Source organism: Lacerta agilis, chromosome 3 (assembly GCF_009819535.1).
Source record: "Lacerta agilis isolate rLacAgi1 chromosome 3, rLacAgi1.pri, whole genome shotgun sequence".
NCBI lineage: Eukaryota > Metazoa > Chordata > Lepidosauria > Squamata > Lacertidae > Lacerta > Lacerta agilis.
Genome location: NC_046314.1, coordinates 48,092,638 through 48,109,245, shown reverse-complemented (window position 1 = coordinate 48,109,245; position 16,608 = coordinate 48,092,638). Strand labels below are relative to the sequence as shown.

The 16,608-nt window shown below is 41.3% G+C and overlaps 1 protein-coding gene across 3 annotated transcripts in view; it reads right to left on the bottom strand.

Annotated features, from left to right (window-relative positions):
* Positions 1-1,623: 1,623 nt before the first annotated feature.
* The window catches only part of NR2E1 (nuclear receptor subfamily 2 group E member 1), a 28,451-nt gene continuing 13,466 nt past the window's right edge, over positions 1,624-16,608 (bottom strand). For 2 of the 3 annotated variants that reach the window (XM_033143549.1, XM_033143548.1), the window contains exons 3-9: positions 16,168-16,255; positions 13,742-13,977; positions 11,294-11,440; positions 6,193-6,289; positions 5,642-5,791; positions 4,332-4,437; positions 1,624-3,080 (exon numbers count right to left, since the gene is read on the bottom strand). In XM_033143549.1, coding sequence (XP_032999440.1) covers positions 2,918-3,080; positions 4,332-4,437; positions 5,642-5,791; positions 6,193-6,289; positions 11,294-11,440; positions 13,742-13,977; positions 16,168-16,255 — 987 coding nt within the window. In that variant the 3' untranslated portion in view covers positions 1,624-2,917. The remainder of the gene's footprint in view (positions 3,081-4,331; positions 4,438-5,641; positions 5,792-6,192; positions 6,290-11,293; positions 11,441-13,741; positions 13,978-16,167; positions 16,256-16,608) is intronic. The other variant, XM_033143550.1, reaches the window with a different exon arrangement.

The window sequence follows — 16,608 nt, the reverse complement described above, 5'->3', positions numbered from 1 at the left end:
TCAATGATGTCCTTGATCTTATCATAGCTATCCCTTTGCAACACTCCCATGTCCTAGGATCTAACCCAGGGGTCCCAAAACTAAGGCCCGGGGGCCAGATTTGGCCCAATCGCCTTCTTAATCCGGCCTGCGGACGGTCCGGGAATCAGTGTGTTTTTACACGAGTAGAATGTGTCCTTTTATTTAAAATGCATCTCTGGGTTATTTGTGGGGCATAGGAATTTGTTCATATATTTTTTTCAAAATATAGTCTGGCCCTCCACAAGGTCTGAGGGACAGTGGACCGGCCCCCTGCTGAAAAAGTTTGCTGACCCCTGATCTAACCGCATAAGGAGCCAATCTGTAGGTTCTGTCAACGTGGTGAACCAAATTTTAAAAGCTCTCAGATGTGTCCGTTTTAACAGCTGTCAAGTGTGCCATGGAGGAAGGCAACCCATGTAAGGTTGGAATCAGAAGAGTAACCCTTCACATTTTTAAAAGGATTAATACACGACCATTCCTTTAATTCTGATGAAAAAGCAGCAGCAGAGCTTCACTCTAGAACATGTGCCATTCCAGATGGGGACTAGCACTGGTTTACTGCTAAAACTTTCCATATTCCTTGAGGGCATTTGCTCCCAAAGGTTCTGTTTGCCGTAGACAATAGGACAGCTCAAGAAGAGCATAAAGTCAATGCAGGACCCCACAAGGGATTTTTCTCCAAAGTTGTCAGAATAAGCACACTTTTTTTAAAAAAAGCATGACTACCATGAATAGCTTTGCCTTCCAGGTTCATTACTGTCTACACTATGTATATAATACTGTCTCTTGCATGCCAGTTTACTTCAGCAGCATGCGCTAAGATGGTTTTTCTAGATACTTTTAAATCTTCTCTTGTACATACTCCTCTGCAGCTCTAGCTGAGGCCCAAGTAACTTTCATCACAGTTACATATTTACTATTTTCTATGTGAGATGCTCAAGTAATGCTTATTGGTGGGCAGCTATATAAATTACCCTTAGTGGAGCAGAGTAAGAACTTCTGAAGGAACTATTCCAGTGGTGTTAGAATGGTGCTGTAGGCAGCTTTTTGAAATATACTGTACTTGAGAAACTTAGTAACTGCTTATTCACCTTCTAAGGGGATATTTGTGTTCAGGCACATTTAGCATGGAGGGGCAACATTAAGCAGAGAGGTGCTGCTGTAAGCCTCCTGTACCATCTACAACCTTGTTTGATAAGGTCCTAAATTGTACTGGGAGCCTACCCTTCTGTAGCAGGCTGCACACAGTTGCCATGAGCATGTGGGATGGAGCTGTGTGGCTGAGGGATAGGACCAAAGGCAGAGCTCCTTGGGACTTGTGTTGCCCCTTTGTGCAAGCAATTGCTCATTAGGACTACTGCAACTGTAGGTAACCTTTGGCCCTCTAGATGTTGCTGAACTGCAACTCCCTTCATCCCTGGCAGTTGCTAACTGGGACTGATGGGATCTGTGGTTCAGCAACATCAGGGAGCCAAAGTACTCCACACCTGTTCACTTTTAAATAAAACATAGCGGTATACTCACCCCATTATTTTTTTTTTACCTGTTTCTTGGAAATTGCACCATCAGTGGGGGAGTAGTGTTTAATCAAAGGCCACACTATTTTAAACTTAATATATTTTTTATTCTTTGTAAATACAATGAGTACAACCTTAACTTCACAAATCAGTTAATCCATTTTTGTACAAGAGAAGTTTTACTCATTCTATGATACTTCAAGTGCTGGTTCTCCTTTCTCAGTGCTAGTTCCTAAAACAAATAAAAACTTGAAAAGTACAGCAGTTATCTTTTAATTCCCCCTACATTTCCATAAGTGTATTCTCATCAAATTAAGCAGCTCATAATATGTGTGTTTTGTGAGGAGTGGTGTGAGAGAGAGGCTTTTATTAGAACCTGGACTTTTCTAAAAAGCTGCTAGAGTATTAGGTTTGTATTGATCAACCATCCTTTTCTTCCATTGTGAGACGGTTCAAAACTGTTTATATTATAAGTCAGGTACCTTTTTTGCGCATCTCATTGACAAAGAGTTTGACCACCGTTGCCTTTGGTTTCAGCACTATGCCAGTGGGACAGCTATCAGTTTGCTGTATCAATCCTCTCCTTTTTCTTTTATTTGGTTTTGCTGTTTAGTCTTCGCTTAACATGCATTTTTTTTAAAAAAAGAAAAGAAAAACAACTTTTTATTTAAAGCTCTTCTGTCTGAGATGGTAATCCAAACTGAAATGTTGGCCAGACTTAGACGTGAAGTCCACCCCTGCGTTGTTTTTAACAAGGAGGCATAGCCTATTGAATTCAAAAGGTATTTGCCAGCGTACGTCTTAAAAATCCATGATGAAGGCCACTTTTATTATTACGTTACAGATGAAGCAAATGTTTCTATAACCTGGTATTCAGTGTTACCTCTCATAAAAAGCATTCACTTAAACAAGCTACTTAAAAAAACAAACCATTTTTGAAGGCCACCTCATGACACATGACGACAGAACAATGTTTGGTTACCCCATTTTTCAAAGTATGAAGAAACAACAACCCTAAAGGACCTTCTTCTTTACCTTGTCACATCTGCCAACTAAATGGCAGACTAGCACAGCCTTTTTTAACTATGAATGACAAGTGAATTGGCTCCACTAGGAGAAGCAGCAGCCAAGTTCATTCTACAGCAGGTTTTTCCATGGAGCACAGTATTTCTCCACCCGCACCCCCAAGGACTTAAAGTTGCTCTGTTCAAGGCCGCAAAACCATATCTATTGGGTATATTTTGTCACTAGGTTAAAACGTTTCCAGGCTCCAGCTTCTTGTAGAGTTTGTTAGCTGAGGCTTGCTCTCCATTGATCGAGAAGTTCTTCAGAAATGGTGACCCTGATCATTCTCATTTGCCCCGCCCCCCCAGGTCAGTCTAGATGTCACTGGATTTGTACATATCTGAAAGCAGTCTTGTGATTGGCACATTCCCAATGGTTTTTTTGAAAAATACTTCTTCTATTGTGGAGGGACTAATCGAACGTAAAGCTGGCAAAAGCAACAAGAGTTTCCCAAAGCGACAGGGCTGTGTGGGGTACCTGGAAGGCAAGCATGAGAGTTAATGCTATGGATATAAATAATACTCATATTTTTTATGCTGTTGATTGCCTTCGGGAAAGCCAACAATCAAAATGCCAACAAAATAGTATACTTTGTAATCTGAATGTGGTAAAGTGCAAAGGTGGACAGACTTCAGGCTTGTAGAACTTTTTTTTTTTTTTTTTTTTTACTAGAACCTCAGTCAGAGTAATGTACACAATAGTCACTCATAGGATAGATGCACATTAGAATTACAGTTATGGGCACCTCTGAACACACGATCAGCCCAGAAATTTGCAGTACTAGAACTGCTCACCAGTTTTCTTCCCATAATGCCATTCCGGTATTCTGTCCCCTTTCTTTGATTCAGCAGCCTAATGAGAGGAAGGTTTTTTGCTGTTGATATCATCAGACAATTGGGAATTGGAAACCCTTGCCAACCTACTACAAATCCTAGAGATCTTCCAGTAGATTCCAATTTATCTGCTGCCCACTGCTGGGTATAGTGGATGGAGTGAATGCTGGACTGGCTCAGATCTCTGCACAGCCATGAGGTCCTCCCATTTGAAATCAGTGGGATTGGTTACTTGCAGAACTGTAGCTTGATTCTACACTTTGATGATGTAACATGCTCCCCCCCCCACCACAAAAAATCAGTTAAAATTCTAAAAATATAAATTTTCACCCATGAAAGCATTCCAAAACTCAACAAGATTGAAATTCCAGGCTAAAGCCATCTCTCATCTACACAACAGATTAAAAGCCACTTCACAGAAGCAACGTGTCTTAAAAATGCTAATACAGTTGTACATTGCAAGTCGAACAGAATCCGTTCCAGAAGTCTGTCTGACTTCTAAAACGTTCGGAAACCAAAGTGCTGCTTCGGATTGGCTGCAGGAAGCCCCTGCAGCGAATCAGAAGCTGCGGAAGCCCCGTCGGACATTTGGCTTTCAAAAATAGTTCGCAAACCGGAACAGTCACTTCCAGGTTTGTGGCGTTCAGGAGCCAAAACGTTTGACTTACAAGGCGTTTGAGATCCAAGGTACGGCTGTAATCTGATTGTGAAGAGAGAGAAGCTTTCTGTGCTGCTGTTTTAAATTCATTTTGTTTATCATCAGGTATTAAACATTATGCCCTTTATTTCTTCCCCCCCTTTCATCTGAATTATTTGCCTGGGTTGAATAAACTTACTGCAGGTACAGCAAATTAAGAGCTTGGGGGGAAAATGTATTCAAATCTAGTGTCCTCACCTAGTATGAATGTAGCTGTTCAGGGTGAGCTGAGCTTCATCTTGAAGAGCTGCTATGGCGGCAGCATTTCTAAAACTTCTGAGTTCAGAACCGCTATGCGTAGGTACTGAAAAGCAGATTGACCACTCTTCACTTATTAATCAGAACAGTCAATATTAACTCGATGCCAACTAATGTTACACTTCACCACTTAACTCCATAGCACCACCTACAAGCATGAAGGCACATCTTGGTGATTCCATTTCACTGCTTATGGCATTCTACAATTTCAGTTTGACAACATGTGTCCCACCCGGAAAGCTCCCGCAAATTTTAATAAGTGTAAAGCAGTGTCACATTTTCAATTAGCAGCAATAAACAGATGAGAGAAACTGTTACTTGTTTTCATTTCAGCCTCCAATGGCCAACCAAATAAAAACCTTGTGGACTTCCTTTGACAAGATACTCAGGCTTGGGCCTTGGTAGACATTAAAGGCCTGAGAATATACTGGAATATATCTTCGAATGCTTATGCTCACCAAATATGGTGTGTGGAAGGCAGCATTTAGATGGCCAGTCTTGGTCAATCATAAAGTTCACAATAGGATGAAAAGGGAGACATGATTCTTAAATATGATGGACCCAAGCTATTGAGGGGTTTATAAGTCTGCCCCCAGTAGTCTCTGCAATACAAAATTGCTCAGACTCATCAAGATACCAATATGCTAAATCAGGGGTCAGCAACCTTTTTCAGCCGTGGGCCAGTCTACCGTCCCTCAGACCATGTGGTGGGCCGGACTATATTTTTTTTGGGGGGGGGGGAATGAACGAATTCCTATGCACCACAAATAACCCAGATATTAATTTTAAATAAAAGCACACATTCTACTCATGTAAAAACACCAGGCAGGCCCCACAAATAACCCAGAGATGCATTTTTAATAAAAGGACACATTATACTCATCTAAAAACACATTGATTCCTGGACCATCTGCAGGCCAGATTGAGAAGGCAATTGGGCCGCATCCAGCCCCGGGCCTTAGGTTGCCTACCCCCGTGCTAAATTCTTCATTAACTGAGGACACAATTGCTTTCCTGAAAAAGCCCCCTGTGTTCCATGGAATTTTAAAAGAGCCCATGTCAAGGAACAAGGATTGGTACTCATTTTAAATTGGAATTTTCTGGGTGTCCCAGTTGAGAAGTGGCTCTGCACTTCAGCCCACATCATTAATCTATGATGTTCATTGTAATGTGCTATTGGAGGTAGGATACTGGGCCACTGCACAGCCTACTGATAGATGCCAAAAAGGCTATTTTTATATTCCCCTTACCAGCTTTAAAAGTGACGATGCATTTGAGACAGGCAAATTCTGTAGCATCTAACCGAAGCTGTCTAAATCTAGCCACAACCTCTTGTAAAGCCTGTATTTCTGAGATAATCTTATTCAGCTTTTGAGAATCTGTGTTGTCTCCATTCATTCCTGGAACACAAACATGTGAAATAAATACACTAATAGGTCATCTGAATGTATTTTATGGATTGATTTCTGCAAAAAAAAAATTAAAAATCACATGTATCAATAGCTATTCCATTGTTACATTGAGATCCACTTCAACACAAAACTAACTATAATGTAGGAAAGTTAGTATGAAATCTTCTGTTGGATGATAACAAACACAGTAATTTGCATTTAAATGACAATGCAAGCAGTCATGAATGCAACAAAACAACATTATTTGCATTTAAATATAGATTTATAAATGACAGGTATACTCTATTGTTCAGAAGGGATTTGTTATTCTTTACATGTTGTCCTTTTTTTCAGTAATGTATTTTTATGGTAATTTCTATAACAAAGTCATTAAATTGTGCAATTCTTACCAGATACAGCCAGTAGAGTGTTAGCATCAACTGGAATGGCCCATTGTGCTATTCCTAGAACAAACAGTTCCCTCCAAGCGTCTTCCAAAAGCATCAGCTGTCATACAATAGAGGTACGATATAACATGGTGTATAATTTATAGATTGATAAACAATTTCACTATGTAAATTTCTGTTGTTTTAGAAATGGCTTTAAAATGCCTGCGCTGTTTTCTCCCATCCCCACTCCTGCCGGGAACATTTTAGTTTTCGCTTTCTCATCTTGATTAAGAGCATCTATGGATATTATAAAGTACCACATATTTAATGCTTGGGTGCTGCCTGAATGGCTTCAGCTGTAAGGTACTGCATAAAACCAACAATACATGAAGCACTTCTTGCGCTCCACATGTGAAAGTTGCACAAAAGCGCTACTCTTTATATAAAATGAACATTGCCCACCCAGGCTAGTTTCCTTTTCCTACCACTGAAATTTTTTTTTGGGGGGGGGGGGGAAGACGACGACGACGACAACACCTATTTTCCAGATTGAATTTGACATCCACAACCAAGCATCCTCTTTGTTTTTGCAACCTTCTTGTTGTCATTTGTCCCAAAGAAGTTGTAATGTAATGTAATGTAATAAATTGATCTGGTTAGGGAAGCAAATGACTGCCATACAAGTTTTATTACAATCATTTCTCCTTGGGTTTGTTTAGGTAGCCGCATGTGGTTCCAGGTACCTTCTCCTCTCTCCAGGACAGGCCTGGACCATTGGGCTAAATCAGTTGCGTGGACTGCACAGGTAGTGCTGGGGTTACGCAAGTCATTTGTCAGTATAGATGCACACAAAGCTTTTCAAATATTGGACAAAAGGGACCAGAAGACATTGTAATTAACTGGGCCTCCTGCATCCCTTGGCGCTGTTCTCCCTGTTGTATAATTTCCTGGACATAGCCGGTATTCAGCCCCCCTTAAGCAGCATCCGGTCGGGAAATTGCTGAAATGTCCAGGAAAGTCCAGTCATATGGCAGCCCATGCCGACACACAACAACTTTTGTGTAAGGTTAACAGATGTCACCGTTTCCCGGGGACAATCCCCGGATTTACAAATCAGTCCCCTGACCAAATCCATCTATTTAGTAGGAAGTTGAAAAGTGTCCCCAGATTCACTGAAAATAATCTGGTAACTTTACTTTTGTGTCCACATTTTCACTTTTTGAAATATGGCAACTCTACTATGGTTTCACTGACAACCACATGGATAATGGGTGGTATGGATAATGATGGTATTCAGCCAGCAGGTGGTGGTAATGTTGGCTAACCTGCTACAAAGCTGCTCAGCTGTGTATGAAGCCCCACCCCATTCTCCACTGGTCAGGAGAAGGCCAAAACTCACAAGTTTCCCAGCCTTGGGGAGGCAAGATTATTCAGAGGTGACCTTGCTATCCAACTTGGAGATTCCTGATAGCCCTTTGAGACTCAAAGTTTGACAACCTTCCCATATTGACAAAGTCAGTCTCCAATATTTTGAGGACTAGCCACTCTGCTGGCCCAAAATATTTTGCTCTCTGGGCAAAGGACAAGACAGACACTGCATTCCTGTTCCACATACAGAATCCAATTGGACAGGCAACTGAATCTTACTTTGGCACTGAAGATGCCACAACATCTTCCCCCATAACTGAGTGCAGCATCTACAATAATAGGAGGCGTACAGTAGGCAGGTAAAGTCTTTGCTGTTCTCGAAGTTAAGGTGCAAATGACTAAGTTATAAACAACAGAATAATTTAAGTATAAAGATCATATTCTTTGTTTTCTGTCTCCTTCATTACTGACTGTGATTATTGGAACTATGACTTGCATTTGATGTAAGTGGGAGGACAGCAAAAGAAAAATGTCTAAACAAAAATCCACAGTTCAGAATTTTGGGTGAGCCGAAACTGCAACTCACAGTCTGGTCTATAAAGCCCAGAGAGGATAATGGTGCAGTTAATGAAATCCTTGGGCTTTAAAAGAGGGATTAATTTCATGTAACTATTCATGCAACTTGCCTTTAATTTTGAATGTTAGATATGCAGCCAGTTCATTTAAAATGACAGGATAATCTGATTCCTGACATGGATAATAGGCCTATTTTACAGAGATCCGTTCAGTGATCACTTTAATCTGCACTAAGCCATTCCTTGTACAGTATATTGATGGGACTCCCATTTCTGGGAAAGTTTCTTCCCCCATTACTTTTCTAGGTCTCAGTTTAATTGGTAAGTTCTTTGGAGAATTTTTTGTGGTAAACCAAACGAATAATAATAATAATAATAATAATAATAATAATAATAATGTATTTGTACGCTGCCCATCTGGCTGGGTTTCCCCCAACGAAGCCTTGCCTTAATTAGAAGTCACCCATGCTGGTGGCAGGGCATTTGCACTGGAAGGAAGAATGTGAAGGATGGGGTGTTGCAGCTAATTTAATTAGGGGAATATGTAGTCTTTTCCATAAGGCAGGAAGAAGCAGAGAGATGATTGCTTGCTTTAAGGTAAGCACTATTTTAATTCAATGGGAGTAGGCATGGTTGTTGTTTAGTTGTTTAGTCGTGTCCGACTCTTCGTGACCCCATGGACCAGAGTACGCCAGGCACTCCTGTCTTCCACTGCCTCCCACAGTTTGGTCAAACTCATGTTGGTAGCTTCGAGAACACTGTCCAACTATCTTGTCCTCTGTCGTCCAGGCATGGTTAGGATTGCTAATGTGCTTATTGCTCACACCCAATTTAAGTTGACATAGTCTAAAACAAGTCAGTTTTTTTTGGGGGGGGGGGGAATGTGGCTATCAAAAAAAATATAAATTATCTTAAGTACTGCAGACCCCCTGTTTTTCAAAAGCCAAGCCATGGAAGTTTTGATATCTCTGTGGTAGTTTTTGTTGTGTGAATGGTGCCACGGACCCCCCTGGGTGGGTTACATGGTCCCCCTTGGGTCCTTGGACCACCAACTGGGAACCACTGGCTTTGAGAAACATAGTCCATTCCTATACCAATCTGAATCAATGTACCTGAAGCCCTGATGCAAGTAAAGTTTTGCCTAAGTTCTGTTGACATCAGTGGGAGAAGGGAGGCACATGACTGACTAGAGTCCCACTGATCTCAACAGTGCATGAGTGTAACACCACCACAGTTCAGATGCTATGGGGCTCCAACACATATAGTCTGCCTTGAGCGCACAGGGCACCACTGAACTCTTGCTCCAACAGATCACATGCGGAAGCCAGTTGTATTAAATGTTAGCTCCATGTGGAGGCATATATGTTGCTAACATGGTTTCTGCATTTCCAGATACCTTTAGTATGCAAATTTCAGCAGTCCTGCATACCCCCACCTGGAGGAATCATCTCAAAAAAATAAATAAAAATGACACCTTCATGCAATCCCCATTGAGTTGTCAGTCTGCTGGAGGCACCACACATTCCTGCAAGGGATCATGTGGGAGTTTCTGCCAACCAAGTTGGTTTTGGGGTGACGATGGAATGTGCTAACATCAATAAACTGCAAGCATCAGTTTGATTAACTCTTATGGCTTTGTTGAAGATTTTTAAAAGCAACACATCTGCCTGGGCTGAACACCCCTGAACTAAGACACGAAGCAAGACGAGGGTTGCCATATTTCAGTGAAAATCTGGACAGAAAAGTTGTTGAGCTTTTTTTTTTTAGTTTTGGCAAAACTGCAAAAAATAAAATAAAATAAAATGCCATTTTGGAGCTGCCAACATGGGCTGCTGTACGTCCAGATTTTCCTGGACATTTTACCATTTTTCACCCAGACACTGCTGCTGATTCTGTATATGTCCAGGAAGTTCCAGACGTCTGGCAACTCTAAGCAAGTCTTTCTCTTTGATGGCCCCCACTATTGTGGATCTCTTTCACCTTCCATGGAGGCTTACCAAGACTTGCCCCCCCCCAAAAAAAAACCTGTAGAGAATAGACAAGTGACATTGGCAGGGACTTACAACTGTGTTTGGTAACCTTTCATGATAATGATTGCCTTTGTTTTCAATTATGCTATGACTTTGACTATTCCACCCCCCATTGTTCTGAATGTTGTACCCGCCTAACCCTTTACAAATAAATCCAGTCTAATTCCCTACTAAAAGCCAGGAATATTAACCACAAACTCCAACCAAGCAACTCACTGCAGCACATGGTGTGCTACAAAGAAAGAGCAGGTGCTCTGCAGAAGGGGTTTTGCTCTGCAATAAACTGCAGGTGACTCAAGCAATTCATGAAGGTGAAGGCTGTCAAGTGGTTTTGCTCAGCCTCCACTGTCAGAGGCATTATGCTTCTGAATACTGCTTGCTGGAGACTGCAGCAGCAGCAGCAACAGTGGATGGTGCTATTCTGCTTAGGTTCTGCTTGCCGGTGTCTCACAGACATCCAGTTGGCCACTGTGAGAACAGGATGGTGGACTAGATGGGCCACTGGCCTGATCCAGCAGGCTCATCTTATATAATTAAGTAAGCCAAGACTCATACTATGATAGAAGGCAACTGGAAAGGAACCTTTTAAATTATACTGGATATATACTGGATGAAGTATATGTTTTAATCCTTCACTTGGCTAACAACAGCACTGATAATCACATGGTCTAAATCAATGCTGAGCAATCGGCTTAAGAGAAATGTTGTCATTTCCTGCCCCCCCCATTATATATACCATATTTTTCGCTCCATAAGACACACTTTTTTCCTCCTAAAAAGTAAGTGGAAATATCTGCGCGTCTTATGGAGCGAATGGTGGTCCCTGGAGCTAAATTGCCCAGGGGCCAAAAGAGGATCATGCTTTTTATTTTACAAAGAGAAAAGGGGGTGTTGAAAGGACCCCGCTCAGCAGCTGATCAGCAAAATTTTTGCTTTTCCCTTTGCAAAAAAAGCTGCAAAACTTTTAGCTGATCCTCAAAAAAACCAGGGCTTTTCCCTTTGCAAAAAAGCTGCAACACTTTTAGCTGATCCTCAAAAAAACAGGGCTTTTAGAGGAGGAAAACCAGAAAAATGATTTCCTCCTCTAAAAACAAGGTGCGCCCTATGGTCCGGTGCGCCCTGTGGAGCGAAAAATACAGTAAATCTTACCTGATCTTGTAATGATAGGGTAGAAAAAGCAGGGACACTTTTAGCCCATTTGATGCTCATGAAGAGAAGCCTTGCCGCAGACTCACAAACAGATTCAGTAGCCACTTCGTAGAGATACATGGGAGTGCCACTGACTTCGTGCGGGTACTAAAAGTCAAAGGTTGCATAAAAAATATTTCAGAAGGTAATAGGCATGAGCTTATGTTTGACAAATAGCTGGTTATTTAATTAAGTACTTGATTATTGAATCTGGGTCTTACAAAGGAGGGTATCAGCAAAACAAAAGAAAGAAGAAAAATGGTAGGGGGAGATTTTAGGAACCACTGGCTTAACCAACTACCTTAAGATATGCCCCCCCCCAAGCTGATTTACATAGATACTCAATTTTGGTAGGGTGAGTGGTAAATATTTTGTTTGGTTTGGACAGGTATCAAGGCAATACACAATTAAAAGTCAAACTGAAGAATTGAATATGTGCTTAAAAGGCACCACATCCTGCCTTTCACGCTTCATGCATAGTCAGTAAGTGGATCCTGTATTTAGGAAGGTTGATGCTCAGACTAAATCTACACGTGCAACAGAATGAAGTTTTAGTAGAATATACTTTACCATTCCAGACTATAGGTGAAGGGTGTTTTAAAATGCTTCCTGACATAACATTCTCCCTGTAAGTAAAAAACTAGCACAGTCAGAGGATGGACCATGCTGGATTTTTTGTCCCTGATGTGCTCATTTTCCTCTTGCAAGGGGATTTTTTTTTCTTATGTGGTGAAGCATTCAAAAATGCACCCCTTCTCTTATTCTGCTGCATATGTAGTCCAGACCTCAGAGATGAATTTGGGCAAAAATGGGCAGTTATGGATTACAGAAAAAAAAACATTACGGTGTTTGAGGGAAATATCTGTAGCCACCACTAAGCTTATACTTCAGCAATAAGTATTATGTGAGTACTTCCAATATTTGGATTCGACTGTCAATATTGTAACAGTCTAAAACTCGTCAGAATAAAACTGGGATATCCCTGACATATTTGTAAAACTCCGTTTCTCAAAGCAAGGTAATTCAGGTTTGCCAGATGTCTTATAATGCTGCCCATGAAGGCACACCACCTTGGTGAAGCTAAGCAGATCTGGGTCTCATGGGTGCCTGGATTGGTGAGCACCTGACAACCACTTGCATTCCATGACAAGAAGAGAGGTGGAATAAAAATGCAAGAGAATAAATGTCTCTCTCAGAAATAAGGCACTCACTGCAAGGTAAAGCCTTTTTGTTCACCACGGCCTTTGCTATCTGATGAATTTTAAGTATTCCACTGACAGCTTGATTGAACTTGATTCTAAATGTAATTGTATATGTTATGATATACAACATCTTGAAATGTTTTGTGATATGTAGCACCTTGAAATGCTCACATGGCAGGCAGCAAATAATTTTCTAAAATCCCAGCTAATAGTGTTGGGGGCTGATTCAGATTGGGACTACAGCAAGAGGCAAAAGATTTAAGCCCCTCTAGACCCTGCCCTTGGTCCCATTACAGATTGCCCTCCCCTTTTATGTCCCCCCCCCCCAAAAAAAAACCCTAATTGGCATCTCATCTATCTTGGTTCTCAGTCCTGACTCAGTTAGTGAGGGATGTTGATTTAACTTGGCAAGAGGGTGGGACTTCCCCCCTCTCCTCCTCCAGGTGCCCCAGGAAATTGGTTCCCGCGGGGTCAGGAAAACCCCCAGAATAGCACACAGGGGGGCAGTGGTGGGATTCTATCTTGCAAGCTGATATGCTTGCACAGTTGGAACGTTTGTAATAGTGGTACCTTGAATTCCATGGCCTATGCTTGGACTGGAGCCCCTAGCAACAAGTTTGCAGCAGTGCCAGCATGTGAAACTATTCCTCCATACATTAATGGGTGGAAATTGAGCATGACAATCGTATGGTTTAACGATTTTAATGATGGGTTCATATTGCTTTTGAAGGTTTTTACATTGCTGTACACCACCCTGATTTTTCGTGAGAGGATGGCATATAAATACTTTTTATTAAATACAGTCAATGAATAAGTGGTAAGAATGAATACCACCCATCTGTGCTCCATCCTAAAGGCATTCTGATGACTTTGGAACTATCTGGCAATTTGGAACACATAATATTTTAAGACATACATTAATTAATTTACTATTGATTTAGGCTGCCATCCTGAAGAGGCTTCCGAGGAAATAAACACCACTGAAACTTCCTTCATTTTTACTCCAATGCATTGTGCAAAAGTCTTGCTTTCACAAACACAGCATCATTAATTTATCAGGAAGTTAATTGCTGCACAAGCCAAATGAAGTGAGAACAGATTGAGGAGGCCTCATTCCATACCAATATCACAAAGTCTGGTTTCTTTTTCTAAAGTCTCTCAGGATAATGCTGCATTTCCCCTGAATCAAGAAGAAGAAGGAGCTGACCTTTGGAGTTGGTTGAGCCAGACCCACCAAGGTCTGCCTTTCAGATGTTGTAGAAACTGCAGCCAGTTCTAGATTGTGAGGTTCCAGCTGAGTAACAGCAGTGAAGAAAGCTGGGGCAGGTAGAGCTGCAGAGGGGAAATGTGGCGTGGCTCCATTATCCTCCTTATGTCCTCTGAAATACAGAGCGACTTGTTTCCTTATTGTGGACGTTCTTGGTCCCCTTTCATGTTGAACAGCTGAGAATAAAAACCTGCATTAGCGTGCTACTTGGAATTTGGGGGGGGGATATTTTTGAAAACTTCTAATGGGATTAACTTGCTGTGCGATACATCTCTAATCATATATAAAGAGGCTAAACTCTGGTGGTTGTTTGCTATATTCAAGCACCACTTCACTATTTGTTGACTTGCTGTGATGTCATGACATGCTCATATATGTTCTAATACCTGACATTTAGAAGACATCTGAAGGCAGCCCTGTTTAGGGAAGTTTTTAATGTGTGACATTTTAATGTATTTTAATCTTTGTTGGAAGCTGCCCAGAGTGGCTGGGGAAACCCAGCCAGATGGTCAGGGTACAAATAATAAATTATTATTATTATTATTATTATTATTATTATTATTATTATTATTAAAGAACAATTGAATACATGGCATAACTTCTATGAGGAAAGAGAAACATTAATTTGGCTAGGAAGGAAACTCATACAGCAATTCTATGTTGAGGGAAAGAAATAATTTGTTAGACAAGGGGTCTTTAGAGAATGAAAGATGAGGAATGAGGGGGCAGCAGGAATAAAGAGTTTGTTTTAGGGTAGGAGCTGAATTTCATCTAGTAATCTGAACTAACTGATCAAATATTCAGCATCAAATCCCCAGTGATATGGAACTATTTTAAATTATGACTAAGGGAGGATTCAAATATTCAGTGATCACATGGAACATAAAAAGCATAAAGAGACAAACACTTGCTGCTTACAAGACTGAATAAGTGACAAATTAAGCACCCTCACTAGTCTTCAAAGGAAAATGAACATAATTCCTATATAGACAGCCACAACCACAATAGTAATATCACCAAAGAAAATGGACAGCTTTCCTTTTCGGGTAGTTATTATTCAAATATATATTGATTATTGTAACTTTGATATGCGCAGCAGAGAATCTCTTATTTTTGTAGCTGTAATTCAAATTAATTGTCTGACACAGGGAAAAGTAAAGCATCCTAGCCCCATTTTAGACAGTGGAGAAAAGATGTGTTTGATTACCAGGACAACTTCATGGAAATGAAGATATGTACTTTCATCTACCAGCAGTGGGGAACATTCGGCTGTCCACAGCTTGCTGAACTGCAACTTGCATCAGCCCCAGGAAGCATGGCCAATGGCCAGGGATGATGGGAGCTGTAATTCTGCAACATCTAGAAGGCCAAAGGTACCCCAAAACTGATCAACACTAATGCAGCAATAATGCAATATCAGTCAGATGATGCTCCTCCAGATGTACAGGTGCATATTGTCCCTGCCAATCTACACCCACTCACTTTCATCAGGGATGGGAAACCCGAGACCTTCCAAATATCTTTGGGCTTCAGCTCCCAGTAGAATGGCCAGCTGTCAGGGCTGATAGGATTTCTAGTCCAATAACATCTGGAGATCCAAAGGCTCCCTATCACTGATTAAGATGTTGGCTCTCCTATGTGCAGCAGCATCTATAACCAATATGCACATGGGAAAGGTAGATCTTTGGACTGCAGGTAGGAGCATCGAATGCAAACCTGCAGTTGCACACACATACCCTGTGAGTGGCAATCACTTGCTTGATGGGGCAGCTGGATTTGCTTTATCAGCCAGGATAAGTTGAAATTCTGCCCTGCTGGGAGGATGACTGTTCAGAATTCTGGAACCCTATCAGTGTACATATTTAACAGCTTTTGTTTGAGGTTCTTGGGTCCATTTCCTGATATATGGTCCTACTGACATACCTGGGAGCTCTTCATTTTTTATTTGCTTGCAATCTTTCCATGCATGTCTGCTTGGAAATAAGTCTCACTGAGTTCAGTGATTCTCTCTCCCAGGCAAGATTGCATAGGATTGCAGCCTTTAAAGTGTCATTTAGGATAGCAATAATTTTCCTAGTCAGTAGTTGTATTTCAAAAGGGTCTGATTGTGGAAAGTTACTTGCAAGCCAAAAATATAGGCAGATTAAGAGGTTTAACTTTGTAAAGTGAAAAGATAGTTACTGAGGAGGGGTCACAGGAAGAGAATTTTGGGAGGCTGTCAATATTGATAGGAACCCTAAGGACAGATCCATTCTCTGGACAATCGTTTTCACAAGCCCTTGATGTGTTTGCTGTCCATTTCTCTCTGGTGGTGTTTTGTTTTTGTTTTTTGCGGGGGTGGTGGTGGTAGAAGAATGCACTAGTACCGTCTTTATTCATGTTGACTTCCAAGCATTTCTTCAGCCGACATGCCCTGCATTGATTCCTATGCGTCTTGTCCACTGGGCAGCCTCCCTAAAAAACAGAGACATATTTCTGAAAAGGGGGACAAAACGTGGGTCTCAATAAGGAAATTCTGAAACAGGAAGGTGTCTGGGGATCCTACTAAGATGTGTAGACCCTTTCTCCCTTCTGCCACTCTCACTTCTTTTAGAACCTGTGCTGGATTATTGCTAGAAAAAGAAGAATGATGCCCTCCCAGGGGTCTATGAAAATTCCCTGGGGAAGAGTAAGTATTAAAGGGGCGTTCTAAAATCTCTATGCTGTATGGACTTCAGCACCCGGGACAGCTCCCTGGCACTTTGAGCCTTTGACTGATCGCGATCCTCCAGCTTCCCACCCCACCTGCCGCCCTAGAAAGTATCTTC